The sequence below is a fragment of the Ruditapes philippinarum genome, unplaced genomic scaffold (assembly GCF_026571515.1).
Source record: "Ruditapes philippinarum isolate M1 unplaced genomic scaffold, ASM2657151v2 ctg2281_1_1_1_1, whole genome shotgun sequence".
Taxonomy (NCBI): Eukaryota; Metazoa; Mollusca; class Bivalvia; order Venerida; family Veneridae; genus Ruditapes; species Ruditapes philippinarum.
The window spans coordinates 124,556-139,051 of record NW_026863416.1 but is presented as its reverse complement, the minus strand read 5'-3'; the positions used below and the strand labels follow the sequence as shown (position 1 = coordinate 139,051).

General features: G+C 33.1%; 1 protein-coding gene across 1 annotated transcript in view; it reads left to right on the top strand.

The window, feature by feature from the left end:
* Positions 1-11,024, top strand: part of LOC132722080 (uncharacterized) — a 34,876-nt gene extending 23,852 nt beyond the window's left edge. Inside the window, exons 11-17 of the mRNA XM_060706510.1 lie at positions 3,477-3,545; positions 3,989-4,118; positions 5,423-5,535; positions 6,338-6,520; positions 7,681-7,867; positions 8,908-9,375; positions 10,357-11,024. Coding sequence (XP_060562493.1) covers positions 3,477-3,545; positions 3,989-4,118; positions 5,423-5,535; positions 6,338-6,520; positions 7,681-7,867; positions 8,908-9,375; positions 10,357-10,505 — 1,299 coding nt within the window. The 3' untranslated portion in view covers positions 10,506-11,024. The remainder of the gene's footprint in view (positions 1-3,476; positions 3,546-3,988; positions 4,119-5,422; positions 5,536-6,337; positions 6,521-7,680; positions 7,868-8,907; positions 9,376-10,356) is intronic.
* The last annotated feature ends 3,472 nt before the right edge of the window (positions 11,025-14,496 follow it).

The following is a 14,496-nucleotide window of genomic DNA, read 5'->3' as shown; positions in this document are numbered from 1 at the left end:
TTGTGCCAAATTCCTTCAGTTTTCTGTTATCGGTTCTCTTTGAGATTGTCCTGTTATCGGTCCACGAGTTCTGTTCTTTTTTCTGTTGCCATTAAGTTTCTTTTATCTGTTCCGTATCTGTTCAAATCAGTGTCTTGTAGAATGATCCGGTCTTTGTTGTTTTCTGTCGGGTGAAGTCCCTTTTGTATCTCTTTTGCCGTCTGTTCCGCTATATCTCTTTTCCTATTTTCCGTAAGGAAAATAGAATTGAATTCTCTTCAAATTCTCTTTGAATTCTGTATGTCTTTTTAACCATACGTTTAGTCTCTGTATATATGTTCTGTTCGTTTAGTCTATAGTGTTCTAAGTTCTGATTTTGTCAGTCCCGTAGTCATTTCATTCTTTTAGTGGAGAAGCGGGGGATCGAACTCACGACCCCTTGATTGGTAGGCAGACAGTGTTACCACTGCACCATAGCGCCCGCTCTGAATAATAACTGTTTTTGAAAGTCCTATATACATCATTAATTCAATGCCTAACAAAACATGTATTGCTATTAAATTTTAACACATCTACCCACGTGACTTTTTATATATCGTCAAAAAGAATATAACTTGATTTAAGTAATATTTTTATAGATAACTTTGCTGTTGCTTTAAAATACCCTGGAAATGTAGTTGAGGATGCCTAAAATTCTTAGGTATATCAAATGGTGTGATAATATTCTTGTAGAATTTCCCTAAAGCCGAGACTGAATTGTGAGATTTTCAAGAGCTGCTATGGTATCGCAAACACATATACCAATCTCCAGATTTTAGACATTTAAAGCAAATAAACGTGCTTTTTTGCATAATAAAACGTTTTAAGTTCCATGAGAAACTTGTCATTGAATTCAATTTGATGATAAAAGAAAATCACTGCAATGTTGATCAAAGCGCTGAAAGCACTGAATGCGGCAGCTTAAATTGGGCTATTATAACACAAAGTATGCAAAGAAAGAATGCGAAATATCATTACGTCATATTTGATAAGTGTCTTGTACATTTTTGCAGTTATGGTATTTAAAAGCCTTGAAGGTGTTATATTTCCTGCTGTTAAGTTAGAACAGAACTAACCTTTTCAGACACAAATTTGCATTTTAACCACTGTACAACTTAATGATCTAACACTTTACATTTCCCGTTATTTAAATACTTTGCTCGTTGACATACTGCTAGATTTAAACAAAAGACACATTCCACTAAACTTTCAGTAAAATTTACCTTATTACAAACTTTCTTAAATACGGTCAGAATTCATCTGTGACGTAAAAGATTTGACTGCTTCACGGTTCCTGGCACAACAAGTTGAAACTTTGTAGGTATTAGGTCTTGTGAAAGAGGCATGTAGCTCAAGGGGTAAATGAGTTCTATGGAGGGGAATATCCACCAAAAGTATATGTATCTTGATAACAGGTTCATATTTGAATGTTACAATCCATGTGTGTTGATTGCATTCTCATTTATACATATTACATTAGTCCATCTTCTATGCATACTGATTTATATACAGGATTGCAGGATTTCAAATGCATATATGCCATTGCAAGGAATGGTATTGAAGATTGTTAATGCAGAACTGGTATTATTGCTTCTGGTAGAAGACAAATTATTGTGTAGACTAAATGCTTTATAATGGTATGACTTTAAGACATAAGCAAAACAAAGCTAAAATTTTATAAAAGCGAGAGGAAGGTGTGGGGGGGAGGGGAAATCCCGGAATCCGGGAACGTTTTAGATATTTAGGAAAAAGTATGAAACTTTATTTGTGTTGATACTTTTCGCAGTTTCAGGCTATAAAGGATAATTTCTTTGGAGTGTGCCGTATGTCATGACCGGTAAATTGATTTAAACTAAAAAAAGATTGAAATATATTTTAAAGCAATAATCATATTAACAAACTTCAAAAGAGGAAATTACAATGCTTATCAAGTATCTATGCCTAAACAGAAAAATCAAAGTTTTCGTTTATACACAATTCAGCTTAAGTTTATGGTCATGTATTTAATTATTATCATTTTTAGACAATATTATAAGATATACCTAACATTATTGATAAAAGAGCCTTTGACGTCTATGACCAATTCCTGGGGACTCTGTATGTTTAGTACCATCATGGCTTTTCTGAATTCGATATTGTAGTGGTTTATTGGCCCTTGGTGTGCAATCCTGATGGTAAAGTTGAGATTTTACGTTACCGAAGGAGTTTACAGTAAATATTTCTTCCATTACAGATGATAATTTACATCTTTCTATTCCTTTATACTTTTTCATATTTTTACAAGTTAGTTTTCGTCCTTCCTTTTGATTCTCATAATAACGATTTATAACACGAAGGCGTGTGTATCAGTAACTGTTTTCGTCAGTAAATCCAATGAATATAGACTTAAGGTGAAAACACATCTGCAATAAGTATACAAATTAATTTAAAAAAAAACTAAAATAGTTACGAAAAAAGAAAAATATTATTTTATCAATAAAGTTGTTTAAAAATCAATCAGAAAGATATTTTCCGATTCACCAAATCGTTTTGCGACAGAGTAAAATACATGTGACATATACGAGACCAATTCCTAGGGACTCTGTATGTTAAATACGATCACGGCTTTTCTAAAAGCGATATTGTAGTGGTTTTTTGGCCCTTGGTGTTAATCACTTGTGCAATCTTGAAGATAAAGTTGAGATTTTACGTTACCGAATGAGTTTACAGTAAATATTTCTTCCATTACCGATGATAATTTACATTTTTCTATTTCTTTATTTTTTTCTATATTTTACAGGTTATTTTTCGTCCTTCCTTTTAATACTCGTAACGATTGATAACACGACGGCGTTTGTATCAGTAACTGTTTTTTGTCAGTAAATCCAAAGATAGACTTAGGGTGAAAACACATCTGCAATAAGTATTCAAATTATTGGGGGGAAATAGTTACGAAAAATGTAAAATATTATTTTATTCATAAAGTAATTTAAAGATATTTTCCGATTCACCAAATCGTCTTGCGACAGAGTAATATTACGACATGTACTGTTATGAAATTTAGAATGACAAACATGTGACGTATAGATTTCGGCTCGATTGCCATTTTATTATGATTTAAAACAATTTTTGTGTAGTTGCTTAAACGATATAGTCATAATTTAATTATTTAAATAAGCAAACAGAAATATGCACACAGTTTGAAATATTTACAATTCAGTAAACAAATCTATGAATAAGAATGCAATCAACATACATACATTTGAAGCATTCAGAGATAAACATGTCATCAAAATACATATAATTACGGCGATAATTCCCCACCGTATATAAATCGGTTGTGGGAGTATAAACGTCGACGGCTTGCAATATAACCATTGCTTAACGGCACTGGTGATATAAACTAGTAACTGTTAATACTGGGCCGTTTAACCTGCCTAACTTCTTTATAACTAATAATGTAACGATTTGTTTTGTAGGATCATTGGATAGAAGCCGTCGGCGGGATTATACAACCAGCATCATTATTTAGAATAGATATATGGCAGGTACACGACATTTGAAATTTTTAGAAATATATATAAAATAAACAACTACAAATTTAATTATGTGCAATGTGTTCAATAGAATTAGATTTTATAAATACATTTTTTGAGTTGGGTTATTTTGTCAGCACATAGATTCATACAACGTATAGTGGTACTGACATAAATAGTAATGTCGGTAACTATTTCTAATGAATACATCACCAATTTTGTTGAAAATTGTAGATTATGTAAAATAAGTATTTAAAATGAAATATTACTTCCCACTGAAAGTTATCAAACGGAATTGGTCACCATTGATAAATCAGACATCAATTGTTTCGGGTGAACATTTCATTTTGTCACCCTCAGCGCGATGTGATATTTAAATCTAGTGTACGAAGGCCGCACGACATTGTGCTAAACTAATCTTAGATCAACTACATCCAACAAGTTTTGAATTTCAGGGAGGTCAAGACAGACCAATAGTTTACAATGTGCTAAAGTTTAACAGTGAACCACCACCTCAAGATGTGTTTGATGTCGGTCAATGTTTTGTGGCATCTCAGAAGTACAGACTTCTCGTATATTTTGCAGGTAAAATGAAAAGAAATAAATAAAATATCTTATACGTGTCAAAATGAGGTATTATCTGAGATTCACACTTTATGTATTATAATTTAATTGGATGGCCAAAAACAGTTGGTTCTGACAGCATGTTTATTTGGAAATATAATGATGAATGTTTTTCTGGTTGTCAGTTACCATTTACGTAAATTACATATATCCTTTTTTGAGAAATGAATAATAATAAATCACCATTTTTACATGGATTTCTTTACAAAAGTTCCTTAAAGTAACACAAGTTTTAATTTCTCTAGGGACTTGACTATCATCTTATGTAGGTCTGAAACCAACAACTTGTGTGCATAGTTTTAGATTATTTGCTCACTTTTATTATTTTCAGAATGATCATTGCGAAAAATGATACAAAAAATATGTACACATAAACATACATGTACATTTAAAGCTGCGTGCCTCTAAATATTTTTAAAAAATCAAACGCGAGAAAAAATTGTTTTAAGATTTTAAGAAAAGTAAACAGATTCAAGATTCGATTAATAATTTACTTCTTATGAGAGATTGATGACTGACTGCAGTATTAACCACTATAACTGTACTGCGTTACTAACGCAGTCAGGGGTAATTTTGCATAAACTCTGTTTGGCATTTACGTTGATTGAAAGTGCCATTTGCAATGTGTAAATTACTTTCTTTGATGACTTTACAATACATGTATCTTACTTTTAGAAACATTTTCAAAGTTTTCGTGAAAGTTATCATGAATCTTTAAGCATGCCGCTTTAACACAAACCATCCTAAGAATTTTATAAAAATTCTGATAAAACATGTATTTCTTTATATCATCGTGAATATGTGTCCGTTTAGGTCTATGTAATTAAACATTTCAAATTGCACGTGTTGACGCTTTAGGACCTCGATGGAGCTCCTTTAATGAAAAAATGAGTATGCTTGATCTAAGATAAGTAACACAATGCATGATACATGAGGGTGTTACAAACATACAAGAGTGTCCTTGAAGCCACTTGCCCTTAACAACTGTGAGTTTAGAGCCCGCAGTGAATTTAGGATTATTTGTAGGTGAGGAAGATATCAAGCTAGTTAGTGCCCGATACCAGGCACGTGAGGGCATCCGGGGTCTCCCTCCATAAGTAAAGCCAGAAAGTTGTATATGACATTTACAGTGTTGGTGGGACGTAAAAGACAACCAAAACAAACAAAACAAAGTTGCTTCCCTTTATGATATACCGTAAACAATAAAGATAACAGTCGTGAAGGGTCCGTCCTTTTCTAAACTAATTCCATTGTTATTGTTTCAGTGGTTAACAATGGAAGTCTGGACACAGTGAGCTACAGTTATTTAAAAGAGACGCTTCATTCACGCCTTGTTACAGCAGCCTTTCTTCCGCCGTTACGTCTCTCAAAATTATCTGTAAGTTTTAGAATATCTCAGAATTTAACAAGGTTTACAATTTTTAGAATCTTAAATTAGATTGGCGAGTGACTGGCGGGCAGGCGTCAAACAGGAAGTTTTCGGTTGATAACTACAGTTCAGAATGAAACTGGTTTATAACAACAGTTCGGAACATAATATTGAAACAAAACTTAGTATTCAGCACGCTAATGCGAAAAGCACCCGCAATGTTGCTTTAAAGATCGGAAAATAAATTCTGGCTTGTCAATACAATAACGAATTAGATACTGCAATCATACTGCACATAGCAAGTTTATAGGGTGACCTCATTTTACCCATTTAGTTTATGATCAAGGTCACTGTTAATAACTATCGAACAACAGTTTCCGGTTGATATGAGATATTTTAATCACATTTAGTAAAAACAACCTCAGTGTCACCCTTACTAAAAGCAGAAAATTAGAGTTAAGAATAAGATACTGTAATCAAGATTGATGTATAGCAAGCATATATTGAGGCATCACTTTAGATTTTCAAGGTCACTGTAACTATAAATAGATTTTATATTGTGTTGGTTTATACATTATGTTAATTTTTGATATATATCTTAAAAGTCATGCTTTTACATTGACGGTATATATAACAATTAGCCCATATTCTGACATTTCATTTTATAATGTTTTTTTTTAAACAAATGTCCGTGTCTTTTGGACAAAACTATCTTAAATGAAATGATTCATCTAAAAGAGGTCATATACAATATCACACTTAATCATGATCGTATTATAATTATGTGCATGTTTTTCTATGCTATTTATAGATTGAATTCGTGGGGATAAGTGACGTATATGTTGACGCCATGCTGTTGGAGAACTCCCCTTTGACAAACCCTAGGATTGTCCCGCCTCCGCGACAACAACACACAATGGAAGCTGCGTATGATTTCTTGAAGGGTCAGATTGGCGGAAAGTTACGTATAACACTCAGTAGTACCACACATCAGGTATATTTTAGATTTTTTTTCCCATACATGTTCCTGTTCGAATAATTTTCGATCGCTTGCTTTGTTGTTGTTGTTGTTGTTTGGGATGGGTAGTTTTTTCTCTTTTGTTTGTATTTTCATCCTTGAGTCATATCGGAACATTAGACTAAGATAAACGTATCAATGGTTTTTATAAAAGAATATATAGGAAATCATAGATTTTGTTTTGTCTTAAAGCATTTAGTGGAAATAAGATAAGGTAATCATTTATTACAGTGATTTGTGTTTTGACAATAATTTCAAAACTATATACATGTACACAATTATAATAATAATAACACCCGGCCTAATGGGCTTGTAAGTCCCCTTGCTGACACTTGGGGTTTTCTTCAGGTTGTGCATATACATATGGACGCAACATATTAAATCACTCAATTTAGATATCAGGAGCTTTGAGGCGCAATTGTGTCTGTATCCTTAAATGACAGGAGCTTGAAAGGTGTTTTTGTTGTTTTTTTTGTTGTTGTTGTTTTTGTTTTATGGAGCGGTGTGTTGTTTTGGTAATTATGTATTGCAAGGCATGGCGCCCACATGCGAAATAATATAACTATGTCAGCAGAATGTTTGAAAACATACCGTGCAATATTATATCAGAAATCATTCAAATTTCATTAAAACATGTAAGCGCAACAAGGGGTTGAAAACTTGCGGGGTGTTGTGTTTGTAATATGTGATGCACGGCATGGCGCCCACATGCGAAATAATAAAACCATGTTAGCCGTGTGTTTGAAAATATACCGTGCAATATTATATCAGAAAGCAATCAAATTCCATTGTAACGACGAGAGATTGAATTATACACAGTGACAATTAAAATTTGTTGAAATCAACACTGTTGAAATTTATCATTTGCGAAAAACAAATTTAAAAAAATGTTGACTGTGTAAATGAGATGGAGGAAATCCCGGGATTCAAGAACGAACGAAATATGCGCATCGTTACATAAATGCATAATATAAAGGGCGGGAAAAACTTTTAGTGCGTTTTTTATATAATAACAACAGACGTTTTTGCCGGTTTTGCATACATAACTATATTACGATTTTACACTGGCAGTGTTAGACTATCAAAAATACTAGCCGATTTTGTGTTTTGATGTGTTGTTCATTTTTTGATTTCAGAAAACTGTCATACTTGAAAGTCGGGGTATTTTGAAAATCGACTACAGTCAAGAGTTTGCGGCTATTACTACAACCTCTACGACATCAACAACAGAGGCAACTCCGCCACCTCCTGACATACCGACCACAACGAAACCATTGGTTCCAACAAAATACAACACACCAGACACATTACCTACACAAAGACGTGAGTTTATACGCATTTATTTTACCCCGCTAAATACATTTGTTGTATAACAATATTTGAACTTAGTCAATCTCGCTATTGATGAATTCCATTATTCTTAACTTTTAGATGTTAAAAAGCATAATGCGAAGTTAGTCTGTCATCAATGATTAGCGTTTTTCAAGTCTATTTCGTCAACAAAAATTGCTGGTAACATGAGAGTATTATCGTCTCTAAAGGGCGAGATTTAGTAATAATTAAATAATCGCGCGAGACACAAGCGAAAATTAACATAATTATGCGATATTTAGCTTTAAATCACTCCCTCAATTTTCAAAGAGTGAAATTTAATGCAACATTTGGTCTTTTTTCAAATTTCGCTAGTCTCTTTATACAACAAATGGAGTCCTCTTATGGACAAAATTAAGTACATTGTACTACATTCTGCATGTTTGGAATTTTGCGAACTCTTTATACGGATATTAAGCCGTTTTATTTCGCTAGCTAAAGTGTACTGGCGGAAATTATCGCTTAGCAACTAAGAATTTAAAAACAAGAGATATTACTAAATTTTGCCCTTTCGAGGTGATAATGCGTGTTACTAGCGAAAATTTTGTGAACGAAATAGGACACCGTGGTAACGAGAAGATATACATGTATAACATATTTAAGACTGATGTGTCAGGATTTCTTGGTTAGGCATGCTTGAGTTTACACAAAGTTGTATTTGTTATTTTGCATGCTTTTTTATGGATGTCTATTTTTTACTTGTTATACATCGGTGTTGTATGTGCATCATAAACCTTAACGTGGAGTTTTATCCGTAGACATCCGACTATTAATTGAACGGATATGCATGTAGAACCCCATCAAAGAAATGTTGAACGTGGCATGCCAAGATGTCCTTCAAATAAGTATATGAAGGAACAAGGATGTTCGGTTTTTTATGAAATCAAACTAATGCTATCATTGTGTTTTGCTTTGTTTAATTTTACGTAATATGAGTTTAAATGGTGAGTTCTAAACAAGATATTCACAGATTTATTTCTTTTAAATTTCAGCATGCACGTGCCCTACGCCGAAATGTGCAACGCCATCAAGTTCCCCGTGCCCAACATTACCGCCAAGCACACAAACGCAATGCCCAAAAATTACATGCCCTCCTTCAACATGTCCCACGGTAAATAATCGCGCCTGTCCAATTAGAACATGTCCTACACCTCAACCATGTCCATCTTGTTCTACCCCTTCACCTTGTCCTAAATCAACAGTGCCGACACCTTGTCCGACACCTGCTCCAAGCATGTGCATGAATAAAACATGCCCAGTGACTACTCCATGTCCCAAAGTAACATGTCCGAAATTGACTTGCCCGCAACTGTCATGCCCACCAACCAAACCTTGTATTTCTGTTCCTTGCACTACGAACTGCCCCACTCCTCCAACAACAAGTCCGTGTCCAAACATTGAAGGAAATCTAGGTCATCAGCAAAGTCAACAAAGTGATAGTGACTCCGGAGTTAAAGGCGGTTAGTAATTTTAAATATTGCATTCTATGACAAAAAATGAATTAACATAAATGAAACTTTATAATTATTTTACAAACTAAATTATACCAGCAAAACTATTTACTCTAAGCAAATCTTAAAAAATGATTGCTTAATTTTTTAGGACACCACTACCATTTGAAATCGAGAAAAGTAAGGTATCGATATAGGTTTTAAAGGTCTTTTATTTTAAAGTATATATCTTTTATCGCTTTGATGGGGGAACGAAATTGTTCATATGGAGAATTTAACTGGCTAACTTAATATTAAATATTTCTAGTTGACTAATACAATACAGTGTTACAAGTAACTCGTGCATACAAAACTGAAGTGCTCTGCGCTAAACTCCTGGGTTCCCCCATTAATCGTTCTTGGTACTGCTAAAAACTTAAGACTACTAAACCTTAGCCTGTTGGATGACTTACATAAACTTCTTCAACTTCTAGTTTTGGAACTTTTTTTTCAAATTTTTTGATGAAAAATTGTATTTGATCTGCCAACAATATAATTATAGACTTTGTTCAGACAAGCTGACCTTGCTCAATACTGATGGCAATTTCGATTTTAGCAGTTAAATGGTATATGGTATAGCAACATTATAAAATAACACGTCTGTCAGGGTAAAAGTGCATATCAGCAACCTCCCCTGAGGGTATTATTTCAGTTTAAGGGCTGCTTATGTGCACTATTACCCTTAGAGACATTCATCTTTTTTTTATTATACTGAACCAACAAATTAATATTTTAAAACATTTAGGGCGACCAGGGGAGAGAACTACAACATTACGTTTTCTTAAGTCTATATAGATTACTCGCCCTTGATGATTATTGACCGCATGATATATCGAAATAACGATATGTGGCGTCACATAAGGCTATATACATGTATTTAAAAGTTCATTTTGAGGTATAAAACAAAATAACGAATAAATGGTTACTGTTTATTCATATCTTCTATTATAGGTGTAGTTGCCGGAATTGCGATTGTGATGGTCATTGTCGGCATTGTAATAGGATTTGCTGCAATAATATTGTATAAGAAATTTAGAGTCGTCAGCCCTGATAAAAGAAATTTTATAGACAAATATCTTGATGACGAAGAAAGATACTGATAGTGGTGAAAATATTCATGATACAAAATATTTAACTTTATATAAGAAATCAGACTTTACTGAAACTTACACATGAGTCATTGTGTTTGCGTATATTGTGACGTGCAGATCTGTGATATTGATGTAATTATTTACGTTGCCAATCGGCATTTCCGTGAAATTCCGTAAAAAGTTTGTGTTTGTATTTCCCGTTCTTTTTTGTGTACCTTAATGCATGCGTCAGGAATCGAATATTTGCCAAAGACAGAATACTTTAATCCGTGAGACACTTGACCAGAATCTGTCTATATTGAGACAAATTTGGCGACTAAGTGTCAATTTAAGTGTAATGAATTATATGTATGTCAAAAAGGTTAACATTTCATCTCTAGGTATTTCGTTCTCTATGTATATAAAAATTGTTTTGAACCGGAAGCATTTCATTATTATCATTTTCCTTGCCATGTAAAGGACCATGGTATTATTAAGTTTAATGTTTGTTGTCTACATTTCCAATAATAAAAGCGTTGATTTTGAGAATACATTGTTTGTAGTTATTTGTCTTTTTCTCTCCATAAAAGTTCGGGCGAAAGTTGGCGTTATAAGAGAAATATTGAAATTATTTTTATTTAGATTATATAAACGTCAGGATTATCCAATTTCAAATGACGTATAAAGCCCATTATAAATTTTGAGAGTGCTGTATATTCCATTTGTTCACGTCACGATTATCCAATTAAAATCGACGTAACAAAGGTGCAGTATTGTATTACATTAAAATGCAAATGAATTTATGTTACATTTCAAATCTCAAGATGTTTCAATATTGTCTTTCTATTTGAACCGATTATCTTTTTCCACCTTTGTAAAAACAAATGAAAACAATATCACCTCTGGGATATTGGTCTTAAGGTCTTTGCTATTTGTTGTTTTGTAAATTCCTAGCGCCTTCGTAAAAAACTGAGCTTTTACGTAACAGTTCTTCTGTAATATTCAACGTGATAATGTCGGGCCTTTCACTTAGATCGTGAATTTGCCACGGGAATGTCTCGTCACCATTAGGGTTCTCCAACAACAGAAGTTAACTTGCCTTTGAACCTAAGTTAAACACCTTTTTTCAAGTAGAATTTATTATATATTGTACAATGAGTTATATTATGATAAAGGTCACTTCCAAGAATATGGGCCTGGAAAATGTGATATTCACCAAGGCATTCGACCTGCATATACTTGGGTTTTCACCGCAATCATCGTACAGTATGACAAGAAGAAACTAAATCTGTGTTTTGGTAAATTTTAAAGTTGTCTGCGGATTACTGCCGTCTTGTCAAACTGCTGTACCATGCCATGATAGTCACAAGTTCCTAGTTTCTTCCGATAACCATAACAGTTTTCAACTTATTCTTCTTTTTGACGAAAACGTATTTAAAAGGGGGTGTTTTTTCCAAAGATAGATATATCTTTCTAAATAATGTTTCTTGTCTTCAAACTGTTCCTTGCCATGATAATGAAGTTTTCGAAGTATAATGTCGATACCTTTGTTAGTTTTCAAAATAATTTAATAAAATTGGCAAATGTTAAAAAGGGGGATAATTCTTAACATATAGCATAAGAACTCGAAATGTGTCGTTACGCCACAGATGCCCCCGAATGCATCCAAAATTTCAGATGTTACAATATTTAATTTGCACAAACTATTTTTTTTCTTTTTCATTTTAAGTACAAAGCCCTTGAAACTATTCAATGTAAACACAAACCATTTTTATACAAACTTCAAGGCACTGAAAATATTTAGTGTTAACCTTTTGTAAATCGCATATTGCATATTTGTAGCCTAAATAATGACTATATACAAGTGTTGAAACTGAAAATTCAAAATATTTCCAACATTCAAGAGAGATAACTTTGTCAAGAATTATTGAAACGCAAGCAATTTCGAAGTTGAACTGCTTATTCATAAGATGTATCTATATGTCAAATTTAAGTCAGCTGTGCAAAACCATTGAGGAGATAATGAACGGAAACTAAAAATTTCTGACTTTTTTCAAAGTTGAAGAGGAATAACTCTGTCAGCTGTTATTACCATTACCAAATTCGAACTTGACCAGTGTATTCTTATGAAATATCCATATGTTAAATTTATTTTGAACATGTTCAACTATTAGGGAGATAATGAACTGAAACTAAAAATTCCTTTTTTGCAAAGTGAAACGGACATAAATCTGCCAAAATCATCAAACCACGACCAAATTCGAACTTATCCTGCGCATTCTTTTGATGTATCCATATGTCAAATTTTAGTTGAATATGTAATACCGTTGGGGAGAAAATGAACGGAAACTGAAAATTTCATATTAAAGGGGCATAACTCTGCCAAAAATCATCGAACAATGACCAAATTCAAACTTGACCTGCGGATTTCTTTGACGTTTTAGTTAAATATGTTATACCGTTGGGAAGATGGAATGACGGAATGACGGAACAGGGTAACACTATATGTACCATTTGCGTGGGCATAATAATAATCTAGCCTAAAAAAATGCGTCTTTTTATGATCAGCAGGTATTCCAAGTGTCCAATTAAACCTTACAAAAGCCCTATATTTTATTTCTCAACCCTTTTAAATTTTGGTGTCTTGTTGAAGATTATAAAGGATATACTCACTGGCCACACAACTGACCCATCGTTTATTTTCTTTGCGTTTGGGCAATTAATGTAATTTTTTTGTTTGGAAGTCGATTATCACTTTTTTATTCTTTTTTATTTTACGACCACAATTTTAATATTCAGCGCTCTTTTCTTCATGTAATAAGCATCTAACATGTTTCCCCATCACGTATATCAGTACCATACAACACATACAACCTATTTCTACGGAATAACAAATTCATTGCTGACACACAATGTGCCTTTGGAAATGGCTACATTTAAAAATTGTTCACATCAACAACGACGGCGATGCAGCAACCTTGATAAACAAGCCGAATACGAGCATTTTTCCTTCTTTATCAAAGCATCTACCGGTATTTCTTGAGGTTTCATTCTCGCATGTGTAAGGTCAAATGTACGTATTTAGAACATGTTAATAATATTGATACTTATGCGAAAAAAATCAAAATAAAGAATTATGTGTTTACATGAATAATACTAAATGATCGAAAAGTCTCGGACACAAAAAAGGTGTATTTAATATATTGTGTCTCGGGTAACCGATCCGTGGTCTTTATGGTCCTCTTGTTATACCTGTATATACATTTGTTTTGTTTGTTTTATTTGAAGAAAAAATGTTGTGTGCGATTATATTAGTTTCATACGTTTAAAATGAGCAAATAATGCACTCCTGATGGGAGGATGTTATATCAAAAATATAATGGGTAAGAGTTTCAGAGATTAACGCGCAGACCTCAGAGGAAGGGTACATGGATCATCTTCAGTTTCCCGGCTTTTAGTCTTTTTGATGATCCGTTAATCTAAACACACATGCATTTCTTGCGTTTCATAAAACAAAAGAAGAACACCTCCTGTATGTGAATGTCAGCTTTATTGGTTACATATTTCATACTACAATAAAATAACAATTTCTGTATGTTAACTGTAGGTGTAAGTGAGGCTGAAAACATTCACTTGAAAATTTAACGAATATAACACACATTTATCAAGCTAAAAATGAAAAATAATACTTATGGTATGTTGACATTAAATTCTATCATTATAAAGCACATTTTACACATTATTAGAATGACTGTATGAATGGGTTATTCTAACACGACCCGCATTTTTCCCTATTGAACATAGAAGAACCGAAAGTGTGTGTTATTATGCTATAAAATCACTGTTTGACGTTCTATATTTAGACATGTGACGTAATCATTATACACGTGACGTAACCACTAAAAATGTGACGCGCTGACAATAAGTACGCAAACAAATCAGACGCAATTTAGATAATTATCATGTACGGCAGCAATTATTTTTTGATGTCGTGTTAGAATCGAAATAATATATCCAAATC